We start from the raw sequence: 18,586 nt of genomic DNA, 5'->3' as shown, positions 1-18,586 counted from the left end.
TAATATCCTTCCTTATCACTTGTAATATTATTTATTATAAAGTCTATTTTGTCTGATATGAGGATTGCAACTCTAGCTTTCTGTTGCTTACCATTTGCATGGAGTATATTTTTCCGTCCTCTCACTTTCAGTCTATATATATCTTTAGGTCTGAAGTGGGTGTCTTGTAGACATATAGATGGGTCTTGTTTTTGTATCCATTCAGCCAGTCTGTTTCTTTTGGTTGGAGCATTTAATCCATTTACATTTAAAGTAATTATTGATAGATATGTTCCTATTGCCATTTTCTTAATTGTTTGGGGTTGATTTTGTAGATCTTTTCCTTCTCTTCTATTTCTTGACTATACAAGTCCCATTAACATTTGTTGTAAAGCTGGTTTGGTGATACTGAATTCTCTTAACTTTTGGTTGTCTGTAAAGCTTTTTATTTCTCCATCAGTTTTGAATGAGATCCCTGTTGAGTACAGTGATCTTGGATGTAGATTTTTCCATCTCTTCATCTTGTTTATGGCTTCCTTTGCTGTGCAAAAGCTTTTTAAGTTTAATTAGATATCATCTGTTTATTTTTATTTCCACTACCCAAGAGGTGGGTCACAGAGGATCTTGCTGTGATTTATGTCAAAGAATGTTCTGCCTGTGTTTTCTGGTCTTACATGAAAAAGTGCTCAATGTCGCTTATTATTCACTTCAGTTCAGTTCAGTCGCTCAGTTGTGTCTGACTCTTCACGACTCCATGAATCGCAGCACACCAGGCCTCCCTGTCCATCACCAACTCCTGGAGTTTACTCAAACTCATGCCCATCGAGTCGGTGATGCCATCCAGCCATCTCATCCTCTGTCATCCCCTTCTCCTCCTGCCCCCAATCCCTCCCAGCATCAGGGTCTTTTCCAGTGAGTCAACTCTTCACATCAGGTGGCCAAAGTACTGGAGTTTCAGCTTCAGCATCAGTCCTTCCAATGAACACCCAGGACTCATCTCCTTTAGGACGGACTGGTTCGATCTCCTTGCAGTCCAAGGGACTCTCAAGAGTCTTCTCCAATACCACAGTTCCAAAGCATCAATTTTTTGGCACTCAGCTTTCTTTATAGTCGAACTCTCACACCCATACATGACCACTGGAAAAACCATAGCCTTGACCAGATGGACCTTTGTTATTATTAGAGAAATGCAAATCGAAATTACAATGAAGTATCATCTCACAGCTGTCAGTATGGCCATGATTTAAAACATCTGCAAAGGATAAATTATAGAGAGGGTGTGGAGAAAAGGGAACCAAGGCCAGGAAGAAGAGACAAGGAGGAGGAGTTGTTCTTCTTTACCAGCATCACCAACATGACGAGCTGCTGCAGGTTTTTTAAAGCTGGAGAAGAGCATGATGGGAGCTGTGCTTTAGGTAGATTCATTAAGCTATTCAAAGGCTAGATTTGAATGGAAAGAGAGGACAAGAGGGGGATGTATTCTAATTCCAAGTTCAGTCAGATGAAAGGAATTAAGGACCCAGGCCAAAATGGTGACTGTGAAAATGGGAATGAGGAAGAGGCTCACTTAGGGACCACTGGATATGAGAAAAAGAGTTAGATGAAACATGGTAGTCTAGGTAACTAAAACCATGAAGATGACATTTATTCATTCAAGAAACATATGCTTATTATATGCCAGGAACTCTCAGTGGATATGGAAGAGAAATATAACTGACAGAAATGGGAAATCTAGGTGAAAGATTTAGTTTAGAAATGGATGATGATGGATTCAGTTTGGGTTATTAATGTAAGGAACTGATAGGACATTCAAATGGAGAAATAAGGCAGATAACTGGAAATATGTTTCTGGATGGACCCCAGAGAAAAGATAAAAAAAAATGATCACAGAGATTTAGACATTATCAGCTTCCACCTCATAATTGAGGTCATGAGATATCTAGCTGGGATGTGGCTGAGTGAGAAGATAACAAAGTTACCTAATTCAAGTTGTCAGGAAATAAACAGTCATAGTAGCAAAAGTTACTTTAAATTTTTAAAAATCTAAAAGTAATGTATACTCTTGTAGAAATTCTAACAATCCTAAAGTATAGAAAGTAAACAGGCAAAGTTTCTTTCCTTACTCCTTCCCCACTTGATTAAATTCTGATTAAAGGGAAATTGAATTAGCATTCCTTTTAATTTGGTATTGCTTTTCTGAAGATTTTCGTGGGGATTTATTTTTCTGGGGACAATGGGAAACACATTCATGTCAAGTAAACTCATGTTGTCCTAGCCTTTTTGATCTGTGGAGAGAAGAAAAAGAAGGCAAAACCTTGGAAGAGAGAGCCAGGCTTTAGTCCCTGTAGATAAATATTATAATTTGCCAAGCATTTTTCAATGAGCAAATATATTTAAAAATATATCTGTAAGCTTGGCACAATCACTTTAACAACTTTTTTTGGTAATTCACAAATTTTACATGGCATTGGTTTGCCTGTAACTTCAAGGATCACACAGATTATTGCTTGAGTGTGACTATCCCAATCTTTCCATTTAGGAGACTCCTGACATAGCCTCCAGAGCTTGAGGAGGGAGAAACTCCACATGATGTGCTCTCATTCTGTCCCTCCATTAAAGAAGGAAGGAGGTCTCCTTATGTTCTCCAAACTTCAAACAGAAGCAGTCAGGCTTCTGGCAAACTCAGCCATTCACAACAGCCTCACACTCAGAAGTGGAAAGGCTGCCAAACTAGAAAAGAAAATGAAACCCAGTACCTGAGATACCCATGTGATCCATGCATTTTACTGCATGAATCTAGTATTCTACAAATGTAATTAGAGTTAAATTAGTATTTAAATTTGGCAGTGGTTACCTTTTCCCCCTTTAGTTTGGTATCAAATTAAGTTGTTGGGGATGTGAGGTAGAAGGCAAGACTGGCTGCTCTGGAATTGATTCATCAAACAATAATAATGTACAGTCAAAGTGGTGTCAGAAAAATTTGCCACCAGTTCTGGAACCATTTATTTAGTGATGAGCAAGTGCCACCATCTACTATATTATTCATTCTATGCATTCATCTATTTACTCATTAATGGATGAATTTGTCAAATGCACTTGATAATGTTGAATCATTATATAAAGACTTATTACGTTAAGTATGAGAACAGGTAAGGATACGATAGATCATAGAAAGCTTTTCATATAAAATGACTTGAAAAATTGTTCAAAAGGTTTGCTATCATAGAGTTAAGTATCAAATATCTTGTAAAATTCATTTATATGGAGTTCTTTGTTCCCCATTGATGCAGGATAAATCAGTACTGTAAACTATATTGGATTTTTCATAATTCTTCAACCTCCAAGATAATCAACTCTTACAAAACCTGGGGTGAAGAAACTGGATAAAAACTCTTCTGTGAATATGTGATTAACTCCAAGTTCCTCTCTCCTTTTTCCTTCTCCTCTTTTGGTTTGCGCAGCATGACTGAAGGGCTGGGCCAGTTGACTGATGGGGTGTCTGGCCTGGATGATTTCACCCAGACCCATGAGTACCATGTGTGGCCGGGCTATGACTACGTGGGCTGGAGAAATGAGAGTGCCACCAATGGTTACATCGAGATCATGTTTGAGTTTGATCGCATCAGGAATTTCACTACCATGAAGGTCAGTGGAGTTAGGCATGGAAGCCAAAATCACAATCAAGGGAAAAGGCATGCTGGGAAGAACCTGAGGGTGATGCTAGCAGAACAGGATTCAAATACATATTCTACTGCTAACTAGCTGCATGCATTTCATGAGTCACTTCATTTCTCTGGGCTGGTTTCTTCATTTGTAAATAAGGGTGTTGGACTAGGTCACTGTTTTTCAATGTATTTTGTTGCTGTTGTCTCATCAACAGAGTTGATGTATCCATTATGCAAATTGGGTGCACTGTCTGGGACCCATGATACTTTAAGCCCACAGAAATGATTTAACTTCTTTAATTATCAGAATAAAAGAAATGAGCTTTAGGGTCAAAGTTATTCTCATCTTTTTAACAAATATGGTTGTAAAATATAATTTTAATGTGTTTTTATTGAAGGGTAGGGCCCACAAAGGCAGAAGTGACTAGGGCCCATGGACATCATTACTTGGCTCTGCCCAGCACTCTTCAGGGAGGGGGCATGCTCTTGTTAGCAAGGGTGACTCACTGTAGCTCTGAGGATCAATGGAAAAAGAAAGGGCTTTATATTTTGAACCACTCTCCACTCTCTGAGTATTTTCTCTATGCCCACAGCACTGAGAAACCATGATAGAAGATCCCATACACTTCTATTCCCAGAGTTCTTTGTTTCCTTATCTATGATCCTCTATATGTGTATGTGTCTGATTCTCTTATTAGACCTCAAGCTCCTCCAAGATGGTGACTCTGCTTTCTGATCTCAGTACCCAAGCACCTGGTAGTTAATATATGCAGGCTCAAAAAACATTTGTAAATGAAAAAATGATATCCTTTATTGCCTACTTTCGCCATGTATAGTTATAAATATCTCTGCCACCTAGGGTAGAAGGAGGAGGAGATATGATGAACAGCAAATAAGACACTGAAAATACAATTGTATTTTCTCAACTATAAACAGAAATGTATAGAAGGACTGGCGCCAGGCAGGAGAAATTGCTGTGATTTCTGGCTGGGCCAACATCTGGATTTTAGACCTCAGGCCCAGATATCTCTGAGATCTCTGTGACTTTGCCTAGCCAAAGGAGTTTTATCCAATGAATGAGATTCAAAGCAAGTGGTGGGGTGAGGTGGTGTGGTTTTAACCCAAGTCTTCTCTAAGCCCTCAAATGTAAGTTATTAGGTTTTTTTTTGTTTTGTTTTTGCTAAAATGCCATCACCCCAAAGTCTGCATTAAAATGCAAGTATTTTACCTCAGGGAGAGTGAAACAATAAAAAGTTAATGTCTTAAGTGCAATAGCAGAAGTGATTTTATCAGTTTATTATTGCAGAGTAGTTAAGAGTGAGTAGGTAAATTTTATTGAGGACTTGGATGAAAGCTGAAAGATCTGGGAAAAGGACAGACTGGGTGTGCTCTGGGGAGAGTTAAGTCAGACCCTGAGAAGAGCTGAGGGAGGGGACTTAAGGCCTGATTTCCATTTTCTCTGGGGTGGGGCCTTTCAGGAGAGCCCACCCTAGATGTAAGCATTGAGGACATCTCTGTTGGCACGGTGGTCTCCCGCTACTTAGCTCAAATGGTCATTTTGCCTTTTCAATCCCATGAATGTTTCAGAGGGAAAGGAATAGAAGGGAAGAAAATGTCCATGTGAAGTGTGACCAGATTAGGTGCTAAACCTGAATGCTAGATTCTGGGGTAAACAGATGAATAAGAAATAGTTTCTTTCTTGGGACAGTTTGAGATTCAGTGGGGGAAGACACTATTTATTTGCAGAAGGAGTTATGTAGAATGACATGGAAACCCTGAAGAAGGGAAACTGTTTTACTCTTAAGGGTTCCTAGTAAACAAAAATTTGTTAATTCTTGGCATGAAACTGGAGTCAAAAAGAAATTGCATGTCTATTATATCACTCTCACATGTTAAGATGATAATATCTCCTAATTGGATTAATAACTATTAGTTATATGATAAGAACAGAAGAATATCCCTGGTCTGCCAGTGTGTTGCTCATGAATGGTTCTTTGGCAGTTGTGAAACATGTGTGCAATTGTGTATAACAAATTGTCCTTCACAAGATTTTTTGGGGAAGGAGGGAAATTTGCATAGTAGCAAAACTATGTATTCCTCAAGAAAAAATTTATTTGTGTTGTGAATAAGATGTATACCCAATGTGTACCTATGAACAAGCGTATCAATTCATTGTATATCACTGGGAGAATTTCTAGTCCCACAAATAATAAAATGTATTTTAAAACCCCTGTAAAGCTATAACATTTACTCAATTGACTTTGATCTTCCTGAGTCCCCAGCCACTCCTGTGTAGTTTATCACAGGTCAAAATTATTCAAAAGCATATTCTGCAATGAGAAGGTACCAGAAACTTCTCAGGAGCTGACTCAGGGTTGGTCCTCTTAAGGCTAAAAGGCCAAACAGGTATCTACCTTGTTTTAATTTTTCTGAAAGAAAAAGTAAAAGATGACTTTCAGGTCATCAGTGTCTTCTAGAGAGGAGTTTTGCTTCCTAGGCAAAGTACTGCCCATTTCCCTCTCTGCCCTAATTGTAGTTAAAATACAGCATTTAGAAGAAATGCGAATCCACAGAGCATTTAGAAAATGAAAACATTACATATATCAAAACAAATGGGACACATATAAAACTACACTGAATAAAATTCATGGAATTGAATATTTTCTTCATTATTAAAAAAGGAAGATATAAAAAAATGAACTACACACTGAATTCCAACATCAAAGATTAATGTATAAACCAATTAATTAAAACTGGAAAACTATATAAATTATCATAAACCCGAGAGCTTCTTCTTTGGAAAAATGTAAAATGAAAAAAAAAAAAAAGACAAATAAATTAAAAGAGATTCTGAAATATATATATAAATGCATTTCAAAATGTTTTCTATTTATTAAATAAATATTTAAGTCCATTGGGGAATGAAATCCTGTGCTATGTATTTGCATTCCAGGAGGATTCCCAAAACATTTGCAGGACAGATTATTGTCTTCCCCATAGACTACTTATCCAACACTCCACAGATTTCAAAACATCTGAAAAATCTATTGAAACTGTAGATGGCATTTCTTTGATTTTGTTCTTAGCCTTATTCTACTTACTTTTCAATAGACTGGAGCTGTTAATTCATCCCAAAGAAGATATTAACACATGTTTTCATCATGAACATTTAGAGGAAAATCCAAATGGGAAAGTTGAGGTGATTTGCCCCCTTTCCATGTGGCATGGATGTGGAAAGCATGCTGGACTGCAGTCTACGATTCTAGATCCTGTTCTGATGCTGACTGACCCCAGACAGGTCAAACCTCTTGGAGCACCAGTTTCCTCATTAGTGTACAGAGAACTGGACCAGAAGATTTTTTTTTTTTTTTTTTTTTGGACTAGAAGATTTTTAAAGTCTGCAGTCACTCTAATATTTCGTGATTTTATTCTTTTCACATATCTCTGGTCTGTTTCATTAGTCATTAAGTTCCTATATCATTACTTCTTCTTCCTCAGCTAAAAATAAATTCTGAATTAAAAAAATGAAAGTGCTAGTTGCTCAGTTGTGTCTTAATCTGTGTGACCCCTTGGACTGTGACCTGCCAGGCTCCTCTGTCCATGGAATTCTCCAGGCAAGAATACTGGAATGAGTTGCCATTTCCTACTCCAGGCAATCTTCCCAACCCAGGGATCAAACCCAGATCTGCATTGCAGGCAAATTCTTTACCATTTGAGCCACTTGGGTTATACTGACTACCCAGAAACCAGAGGATGGTATTGAAGGGTTACAATTCAGGAACTAAGCAAGACATAAAATTGAAATAACAAATATATTCCAAAAATTACAGTGATGCTTTTCCAACCTAAAGTCTTTAAATTCAGGGGAGAGTGACCAGCAAAGCTCCATTTTCTACATAGGACTGAGCCTGAGGTAATGTTACTGAACTACCACCAGAGACTTGACTTAGTTACAAACATGGACATCCTGCTTTTGAGGGATGTTACTCACAGCAAGGTGCTACGGAAGAACTGTTGTGGAATCCTTCTTCCTGATGACCCTTAAAAGCCATACAAATACCCTGGTGAGACAGTCATGGCAGCAGGCAAGAGGGTGCAAGCTACCTTCCCAAAGACTTTTTTTTCTCATCTCAGAAAGTATCTATGATGAAGATTTAATGCTGTCATCAGAATGGCTTTACCAAAATGAATATAATTAAGAGAGATAATTAAGTCTTGTGTCTCTGGCTGACAAATGCTAGTGTCTGACAGTCAAAATGAGATTTCTGAAGAGAAAGATGAAATTGTATTGGATAGTGTGTTATTTCAGGTTTCTCATCTAAGCTCGTTGAAAGGAGTGGATTAACTTTGGAAATGTACCTAGGAGAAAGTAGTTCAGAATAGCTTGATTCTGGGTAGATAGCAACCATGGTTGAGGGGATTGGAGTGGTGAGAGGTGCAGTTATAGACCAGAGAGTCTTAAGGGCAAGGAAGGAGCTGAGAGGAGGCTGGTCCAGCCCTAATTTAACAGATGAGGACACCTCTCCCGGCAGTGTGCAGCAAGATGGCTTGGAGCACAACTGTATAAAGGTGGCTAGAGTAGCAGCCTAGGTTTTAAAATGTCAGAGCAATGTTCCACTGCCACTCTGAGGTTCCTAGAAGGGAAAAATGCATTGCTACAGAGCATCAATTATTCACCAAGGATGGTGTTCAGAGAAATTTGACAAGTCTAAGGTCTTCCTGGGTGAGGTTGCACTGTGTCCCCAGTGCCACCCAGCAGGGTCAAGCTGTCACTCCATGCCTCTTTCTCGGCCAGGTCCACTGCAACAACATGTTTGCTAAGGGTGTGAAGATTTTTAAGGAGGTCCAGTGCTACTTCCGCTCTGAAGCCAATGAATGGGAACCTAACGCCGTCTCCTTCCCGCTGGTGCTGGATGACGTCAACCCCAGTGCTCGGTTCGTCACCGTGCCCCTCCACCACCGCATGGCCAGCGCCATCAAGTGCCAATACCATTTTGCTGACACCTGGATGATGTTCAGTGAGATCACCTTCCAATCAGGTTGGGAGCTTGGATGGCCCTTAGGGAAGTGGGCGCAGGGTGGTGAAGGAGGAAGGCGGTGTCCAGAGCTTCTCATTGGTGGGTCTCTGGGAAGAAAAAGGTTAGACAAGTGGCTTCTCATGGGTAAATAGAATCTTTCGCCACTAGTTTGGTTGTGGAAGGGCAGAGATGAGACTGTGGAAGTGGATGGAATGTTTACTTGGCTCTCACTCATGTTTGTCTAAAAAAAAAAAAAAGAAAGAAAATGAGTACAATGTGTTAAAGCTTTAATGTAAATCAAACCAGTTAAGGGGAAGCAAACCTAAGCACTATTAAAGTATTTAAATGAAGTTGTCTAAATATACACTAAAGAGAACAATGAACCTCCATCCATCACTTAGCTTTACTAATCATTGATTTTTTTGTCATGCTTGTTTCCTTTATTTCTCCCTTTTTGCTATAGAATTTTGAAACAAATCTGAGATGTTATTTGATTTCAATAATAACATTTTAGAATACACCTGAGAAGATAACATTATCTTCATAACAATGCATTATAACAACATTTATTAAGAACTTATCCCTTAATGTAATATAATAGCCAATCCACACTCATGTATCCTTGATTGTCTAATAATGTCTTAACAACAGTTGGCTTGAATGAATTAGGGTCCTACTAATAAGGCCCTCCTGGTGTATGTCCTTTATTACATTGCTAGGCTGTATCTCTTTTAATCTAAAGAATAAATTAAAACAAAAATTCCATTCTGAATTAACTGATTGCTTTCCATGGTGTCATTTTACTGTAACTTATATCCTCTGTCATCTTGTAGACTGGAGGTTATATCTACAGGTGAATTTGATTCAAATTCAATATTTATTTTTGCTAAGGATTTTTCATAGATAGTGTTGTGTACTTTATGTTGAATCTCATCATGGACATGTTGTTAGACTCCCTCACTTTTAGTGATGCTAAGATTGATCTTTGGGCTCAGGTGGTTTTTCTTTCAAAGAAAAGTTCCCCACCATCTTTCTCCTTAGACTTCACCCTCCATTGATGACCACTGCTTAAATTATTTCATTAGGAGTTGTTGACTGATGATTTTCTAATTCTTTTGTTCCTTTTGCATTTATTAGCTGAATTTATTCTGAATATGAGAACTATTCCCCATACACTTGTTAATCCTGAAATATAGTTCACATTGCAAGGGCAGGATACGTGATTAATTTTTTCATCAATTTTTAGAGTAATGAGTTAATGCAACCTTTAGCAACTTTCAATGGTATCTAATAGATTTTGTTTTGATTTTCATCCTTGTTATGTTTCTTAGTATCATTATGCATTCATTGGTTTTCATAAATTCAGTGTTTGTTGCAATTAATATTCTTTTTAATACTCAGATTGCCTGCATTTGACCAGAGCACATGCCTTTAAGCTGGCTCTGTCTACTTTGAATTGGATCCTATAAGTTTTTGATAGCTGTTTTGTGAAAGAACAAGATGTTCCAAGCTTATTTTGAGCATTCACTGCTCCAGATGTGGAATCACATTTCCTGACGTGATCTTGGTTCCTTTTATTGGGGAATGGTATTTAGAGACCACAAAGTTGGCAATATGGACTGTGTCAAATCATGAAAAGTTAAAAGCCATTTAAGACACTGTCTATATCATCATAACTTAGATGAGGATATAAAACCTAGATAATGATTTTTTTTTCATAAGTTGTTCAAAGTGGTGACCAACAATAAGGTCAGAAGGAGAGAGGTCACTAGAGAGTGGATTTGTAATGGACAAAGGAGTGGGACTTTATACTTGGCCTGGAAGGAGAATACAGGCAAAAAAATGACATCAGAGAAGAGGGAAGACTAAAAATAAACCAGAAGATCCCATCCTTCCTAATGTGATTTTTAAAAGAAAAAAATTTTAAGATGTTTTGCTAATTAAGATGTATTGATATGGAAATAGAGCACATGTTCAGAAAAAGAGGTTTGGTGCCTCAGTACATTCTATTATAAAAATTTAAGCTAAGAGTAAGTGGATTCATTATTTTATAAAGTATTTATTGAGGGAAGAAATTTAAATGTTCAAAAGCACTGTTACTTAACATCCTAAGTGCTAATTAGGAGACAGTAGGTTTCCATCATCCTCAGAGTTTCTGCAGAAGACTTGAAATGTTTGCTTCAGGAATTCATATAAGGCATGTTTTGCTAACTTAATGACCAAAGGATTTTAGAACAACATGAATGATTAGTTTTAAGTCATCTTAAAGTTGTATTTCTGATAGGAAAATGGAACCAGATGTGTCAGTGCAATTGTTTCATATTAAATGATCTCCTAAACAGTGGTGTTTATGGCAGAAAATCACAGAAAATGTATTCATATCTTTTTTACATTTTCTTGATAAGAATACAACTTTGAAAAAATGTTCTCAGTAAGTGATTAAATACGTCCCGTGTAAACCCAAATCAGACCAACATGTTAGTTATGTCTGCTGTGTTTCTTATTAACATTATTTCGAATAGTGTTATTTTCATTAACATTAAAGAAGACACTTTTAGAAGTGTGCCAAAAAGACTTAAAATGGCTGTAGCTGTGTAACTACAGTTACATAGTTTTTGACTGCGGAAATAACTGGAACTTTACTGTCATGATAATATTAGTTTTCACTGAAGCCTGAGAATCCAATTCAGAAAAGTACAGGTGGGTGCTAGATACTTTATTTATATTATAATGCTAATAAGGAGAAAAATTAGGTTTTTGGGAGAGATTCTCCTTTGGATGGGAAGTGAGTATTTTAATTCTTCCCCTCTTTATTAGACAAATCAGAGGGAAAAATAAGTTACCAACATCAATCTGTCAAATACACTTTTGGGATCTAGTCTGGGAAGCTTCAGGATCACAGTAAAGGATAATTTAACTCAGCAGTTCCCAACATTTTTGGCACCAGGGACCAGTTTCATGGAAGACGATTTTTCCACCGACGGGCTGGAGAGGGGTGGTAGTTTCAGGATAATTCAAGCACATTACATTTATTGTGTACTTTATTTCTACTGTTATTACATCAACTCCACCTCAGATCATCAGGCATTAGACCCTGGAGGTTGGGACCCCTGCTCTAATTTATCTATAAGGATGAAGGCTTAATTTATAGATTAAAAGTCTAGGACAATGAAACATAATGAAAACTCTTTAGTAAACAAAAGAGTTCAATTAATTTAATTTCCTTGAAGGAAAGATCATCTTTAGCACCATGTCTGTTCCGTGTCTCTAACTCATTATATTCTCTCTATATTTTACTGAACTTGGGTCTCATTTCCTATGCATACTTTATGATAATGTGTGGTCACAGCCCTCTGGTCATTCTTTCTTAAATTTTTGTATATCATGATACTTACAAAAGAAAAGCTGCCCTTGCTATTGAGATGAATGGTAATATTATTTATTTATTAAGAATATATGATTTCATTTCTAATCCAGTAAATTGATTTCACAAAGTACTAGCTTAGAACCTACCTTCAGAAAAACCACTAGTTAGCTGTCTTCTTCCCTTGAGCTCTGACTCATCCTTGCTTTATAACAGATGCTGCAATGTACAACAACTCTGGAGCCCTGCCCACATCGCCTGTGGCACCCACAACCTATGGTACGTGTTATGGAGTTCTTTGTTATAAAAGTTAAGTTGAGGAGACCTTCCAGAGGATGAAGAAGAGTGGAGATTTGCAAAGGCCTGCCTGTGTCGGAGGCTTGATACAGGGTGTCCTTGGATGAAGAGTAGCTCTGGAAAGATAGGACAGTCCACATCCAAAGTTAATGGCCCAAACTCACTCCCTTCCCTGCTGGTCCATGTGGTTCTTCAGCTGAGGCTGAGTCTTGAGTTGTCCCAATAGCTTCTTGGAAGTTTGGGACCCTTGGAGCAAAAACAGGGAGGGGGATATGTCTAGGTGAGACCCACTGTAGGGATCTCAAGGAAAGAATGGAAGTCTATGGAACAAAAAGCTAGTCTCTCCAATTACAGGGAAATATGGACAAATGTATCCATTGCTTCAGACAGCCACTGGCTGTATAAGTCAGCAATCTGGGAAATACAAAATCATAGTGTAAAGTCCAAAGAGGACTCTCAGCTACCCTGGCATGTCTCAAAGAAACCACAGTGAAACTGGTTCTTCACCTGCTTTTCATGAGGTGAGATTAGAGACCAGCAGACCCAAGCCATGGTATGAAGGAGCAAAATTTTGGGAAGCATGGAAAGCCTCTCCATTATCCAGTCTAATACATGAAGAAGAGGAGGCTCCTGTCCCATGGATGTGGCCTGTAGGATATGGGAGCAAAGTAATACAAGAGTACCAATACCAAGTGTTAAGGTGACATGTGGTGGAATTATCCTGAAGGAGCAGGTTCTGCCTTCTTATCTCTAGTCCAAGCCTTCATGCTTTTCGTGCCTTGGGAGATAATAATATTCTTCATTTTTCCTTTCCTGGTTACAGATCCCATGCTTAAAGTTGATGACAGCAACACCCGAATCCTGATTGGCTGCTTGGTAGCCATCATCTTCATTCTCTTGGCCATCATTGTCATCATCCTTTGGAGGCAGTTCTGGCAGAAAATGCTGGAGAAGGTGAGGAAGTACAGAACACTCATGGGATAGGAAACCACTCTGTCCTTTCCTGTGCTGCTCTTACCCTGGGAGTAAGAGGCAAATCACAAAATCATGTAAATGGTTAGAAAGATAATCAAGCCTGCCAAGAGGCATAGGAATAGAGAAGCTAGGGCTGAAAGGATCAGAAAAGAATAAGCTAAGTCCAGTTTCTCATTTTTAGGATGGAGATTTTGAACCCTCCCTAGAGAACTCAAAAACTAATTTTTTCTTCCCAACACATTTAGGCATCTCAACTTAGGCATCTTCCTGGAAGATTCTGATTCACTGGGTTTTGGGAGGAGTATCTGTATTTTTAAAAAATATAAAGTAATTATTCTACAATTAAAATAAATTAATTTAAAAAGTTAACGAACGATTCTGATGCATAACTGATACCTAGCTAAAATGTCTGATAATGCTGTTCCTTTTGTTTTTACTGCTTGCTTGTTTTTTGGTGTGTGTGTAGAAAAATATCCAACATCATTAATATCCAAGCCAAGTTTCTTGCAATTCTATTCCAACTTCTTTTTGTACTTGAATGTTATGGCTATGTATCCTCTGAATGCCTCCTCAGATTCATTTTGTCTAGGCCAAGTGATCTGTATAATTTCTACTACATTTGTCTAAAGACTTTTTCCATGATTTTACTTGAAACTCATTGAATAATGGTGAGTTGGGCATAGTAGTTATATTTAACTGTTTTTCTGGTTAAAAAATATGAAGTGCTCACTGCCATTAATATCCTGTTTTTTATGCTGGTTGCAATTATCAGTCTTGAAATTTGTTGACTTCTTTTCTTCTAAACTATATACATTCCACCACAGGCAGACTGGGGCTTCCCAATGGCGGTAGTGGTAAAGAATCTGCCTGCCAATGCAGGAGACATAAACAGATGTGGGTTCCATCCCTGGGTCAGGGAGATCCCCTAAAAAAGGAAATGGCAACCCACTCCAGTATTCTTGCCTGGAGAATCCCATGGACAGAGGAGTCTGGCGGGGTACAGTCCATAGGGCTACAGAGTTGGAAATGACTGAAGCGACTTAGCACACATGCATGGATGGATTATCTATGACTTCTTTTGTTTTTTTAGACCAGATAGCAACTCGGGGCACTGTGGCTAAGTGTGTGATATTCTTGGAGTTTGCTGATGATAAAGTGTTTCTACCTTTGACATGGGCATTGTTGCTGGTCAGTGAGCTCAAATGGATGTGGACTGTGAGAGGTCACAGGTGCTCTGGGTTGTGAGACTTTGAAGTGCCTGTTGAGGGCTGGGACCAGGAGGGAGGGTAAAGCCTGATTGTGTTCATAGCTTCTGTGTTTGGAGATGGGCTCTCAGAGGAGACCAGTGCCTCTGTGGAGTACATACCAGAAGAGGTAAATGGACTGGAACCTTCTGAACTCTTGGTGGGTGGGACAAGAGGAAGGGGCTAATATCAGAGAAGTGAAGGGAATGACCCCGACAAGCAGCCTGCAATTCCTTCTGAGCTGTTACACACCTAGGCGCTGAAAGACTGAAGTTTACTTTAAGGTTTTTAGGCAGGAATATTTCACAGAAGAGAGGATCTCTTTGCTCCCCACAGGGACTTCTATCACGAGTCTGAAAATACTTTGACTAAATTAAAGCTTTCAATCCATAAATAGTGACTGAAGGCTGAAATGCAGAATCCACGGAGAGCTCACGCGCTGGCATGATGAGGCAACATCAAAACCTTTCTTGTTTTAGAATGGTGAAACACCCTGAGTATCTAGATTCCAGGGAGAAGGCTAGCAAAAAGTGGTGGTGGAAGAAGCTGGTGGTCTGACGATTCATTGGAAAGCTTGATGCTATGTTCTTATTGAACAGTCTGTTATGACTGCATTTTTTGTAGTTGAGGGGGATAGTCTGTATTCTCTATTCTATGAGCTATTTTTCTCTGCACCAGAATTTACCACTCTTGTCTGAGTCTTTCTTCTGAAACCCACTGGAATATATTCATGGTCTGGGAGAGGAATTTGGGGCTGGAGACTCTCTAGGTAAAAGGGAGACTAAACATTTTGCCCTTGAATATTTAACTTGGTCCTTCAAGAAATTTTTCTATCTCTGTACATCCTGAGTGAGAAAACTCAAAACTCTCTGGAATAGCACAGGATTTCTCCTTTTTTTGCAGAAGACCCTTAAGCATATATTTATATTCCCAATACATTAGTCAAAGTAGCCTTATGCTATAGCATTATTTGCAGGATACTTATAATGGTGTCCTCAATTCTCTCTTTGAGAGAGTCAACCCGTATTTATTGAGTACCTACATGTGCCAGGCTCCATGCTTATTACCAAGGACCTATCAGCATAGCTTATGGAGCAGACATCTCAATTTCTTGATTGAGCACCCAAGGTGTGTTTGTTGGAGTAGAACATTTCACGTGTTTAAATCTAAATAGTCCCATATATTTAGATTATGAGATTTCATTTTGAAGGAGCAGGTAGGCCATATTAGATGGAATACAAGAACAGTTAGCTGTTTAATTCCTCTTATTCCTGTGTTAGGTATAATTTGGGCTTCCCTGGTGGCTCAAATGGTAAAGAATCTGCCTTCAATGCAGGAGACCTGGGTTTAATCCCTGGGTTGAGAAGACACCCTGGAGAAGGGAATGGAAACCCACTCCAGTGTTCTTGCCTGGAGAATTCCATGGACAGGAGCCTGGTGGGCTACAGTCCAGGGAGTCACAGAAAGTGGGACATGACTGAGCTACTAACACACACACACGCACACACACATGTATAATTCACCTTAGTATCCCTAGACATGTAGGGCTTTCCTTTCCTATTTTGCAGTCATTTTATTTTTGGTTAGTAAAAATGCAGGATAAAGAGAGTATTACTCTAACATACAATGCCAGAGTGATCAGGGGAAGTACAGATTCATCATGTTACAACACATTTTTTGTGTTAATGAGCATGTTAATTTACATCTACACAAAATCAAGTGGTTGAGTGGTGTCAGGAAAACCCATTATTTAATAGAACTTTGAAAATGCTAAGATTGAGATTCTGTGATTGGTTATTGATAGGTTCCTACAGTGTCGTGTGAATGATGCTTATAAGTACTCCAGTGAGAGTTAATAAATGTTGGCAGTGTAGATATTTGGAAGTCAAGTTCTTCCTTGATGAAATGAAAGATTATTCTAAATTTCTACAGTATAGGTATTTGTGGAACCAGGCTGCATCCCTGTCACTTGCATTGCTTCTGGAGTTTGAGTATTAAAGAGTTATTTTCATCTGAGTGGAAGAGCTGGCTTTAAGAAGAGGAGGGAGAGATGATCTCTTTTGTGCCAACATGCCTTTCTCCCCTTCTCTTTTAGGCCTCTCGGAGGATGCTGGATGATGAAATGACAGTCAGCCTTTCCCTGCCCAGCGAATCCAGCATGTTCAATAATAACCGCTCCTCATCACCAAGTGAGCAGGAGTCCAACTCCACTTATGATCGCATCTTTCCGCTTCGCCCTGACTACCAGGAGCCATCCAGGCTGATACGAAAACTTCCAGAATTTGCTCCAGGGGAGGAAGAATCAGGTGAGGATGAAGTGATGGGCAGAGAATTGAGAGACAAGGTTTATGAAGGTGTGGCACAATTACTCAACCAAGTCTAGTTTAGCCTAGAGAAGTCCACCTTCTCCTGGGAAGTCCACACTGTCTTTTTAGATTGGGTCTGCTGCTACTCCTACTTAAATCTGAGCATCTCTCCTCTGCTACTAATAATAGCAGATGTTTGGAAGGCCCCACATGTTAGAAAAAGGAAATAGATAAAATGTGTTACTGAAGTGTTAACACCGGAAGAACCTAAACAGCCCAACTAGTCCAACCTCCTCTTTTTTCATAAGAGGAAAGTAAGAAGACTCAGATAAGGTACTTACTCAACATCAAACACCAATAAGGGTAAATTCAGGACTAGAATCAAACTGGAAGCTAAAGACATCCTAGAATCCCGTTTTTAGTCACCTAGATAATTGTGTTGGGCGTCCCTGGTGGTACAGACAGTAAAGAATCTGCCTGCAATGTGAGAGACCTGGGTTTGATCCCTGGGTTGGGAAGATCCCCTGGAGAAGGGCATGGCAACCCACTCCCGTATTCTTGCCTGGAGAATCCCCATGGACAGAGGAGCCTGGCGGGCTCCAGTCCATGGGGTTGCTAAGAGTTGGACACGACTGAGAGACTAAGCACAGATAAGTGTGTTATTTAATTTTTGTTCATGTCTCTTTAGTGAATGATGTGTTAGACTAATATATGATTTTATTACGAAAGTAAATATCTCTTGCCTTCTCTCAGTAAAAGCATTGCTTTGGTAAATGGTGCCAATTGATTCCCATCCCAGTGTTTTTTAAAAAGGGCTGCAGAGTGACATCATAAGCGATGCTGGGGTCATCGCTGAGACTAAGAGCAGGTTTTCTTTCCATAATATCAGCAACCAAAAGTGACCTGAGTCAATAAGAGAGGACTGATGGTGTTCAGGAGAGAGGTCATTGGAAAAGTAGCAGGACTAACCATGAGGGCAGAGGCTTTTCAAGGGAGTCTTTCCAAAGGAAGAAAGGACACTAAGGTGTATTTATCACTCAGTTTAGTTCAGTTCAGTTCAGTAGCTCAGTCGTGTCTGACTTTTTGTGACCCCATGGACTGCAGCATGCTAGGCTTCCCTGTCCATCACCAACTCCTGAAGCTTGCACAAACTCATGTCTATCGAGTTGGTGATGCCATCCAACTATCTCATCCTCTGTTGTCCCCTTCTCCTCCTGCCTTCAGTCTTTCCCAGCATCAGGGTCTTTTTCAATGAGTCAGTTCTTCACATCAGGTGGCCAAAGTATTGGAGTTTCAGCTTCAGCATCAGTCCTTCCAATGAATATTCAGGACTGATCTCCTTTAGGATGGACTGGTTGGATCTCCTTGCAGTCCAAGGGACTCTCAAGAGTCTTCTCCAACCCCACAGTTCAAAAGCATCAATTCTTTGGTGTTCAGCTTTCTTTATAGAAAGCTTTCTTTATATTTACCACTCAGTGGATAGCAAACTTTGACGGAGCATATTGAACTATGGGACTTTCACAGAGATAACAAGAAAATGGATATAATTCTTTTTTTAGGCTAAACCAAAGTGACTTTCCTACTTCCTGAAGTCTAAAACATCCCCCCTCATATTTTAATGTGTTTTAAAGTTAGGATGTCTTAAGCTAGATCATATAAATTTAATCAAATTTTTAAATCCCAAAATAGGTTATTTATCTCAGTAATCATATCTTAAAATTAAGAAAATATGCTGTTA

At 39.0% G+C, this 18,586-nt stretch overlaps 1 protein-coding gene across 5 annotated transcripts in view; it reads left to right on the top strand.

Annotated features, from left to right (window-relative positions):
* DDR2 (discoidin domain receptor tyrosine kinase 2) overlaps positions 1–18,586 on the top strand; it is a 172,849-nt gene that overhangs the window by 133,240 nt on the left and 21,023 nt on the right. For all 5 annotated transcript variants that reach the window (XM_061120233.1, XM_061120230.1, XM_061120232.1 and 2 more), the window contains 5 exons: positions 3,441–3,624; positions 8,440–8,683; positions 12,243–12,305; positions 13,147–13,277; positions 16,638–16,848. In XM_061120233.1, coding sequence (XP_060976216.1) covers positions 3,441–3,624; positions 8,440–8,683; positions 12,243–12,305; positions 13,147–13,277; positions 16,638–16,848 — 833 coding nt within the window. The remainder of the gene's footprint in view (positions 1–3,440; positions 3,625–8,439; positions 8,684–12,242; positions 12,306–13,146; positions 13,278–16,637; positions 16,849–18,586) is intronic.

The sequence above is a fragment of the Dama dama genome, chromosome 20 (assembly GCF_033118175.1).
Source record: "Dama dama isolate Ldn47 chromosome 20, ASM3311817v1, whole genome shotgun sequence".
Taxonomy (NCBI): Eukaryota; Metazoa; Chordata; class Mammalia; order Artiodactyla; family Cervidae; genus Dama; species Dama dama.
Note: the sequence above shows the minus strand (reverse complement) of the source record. Positions and strands in the feature narration are given on the sequence as shown.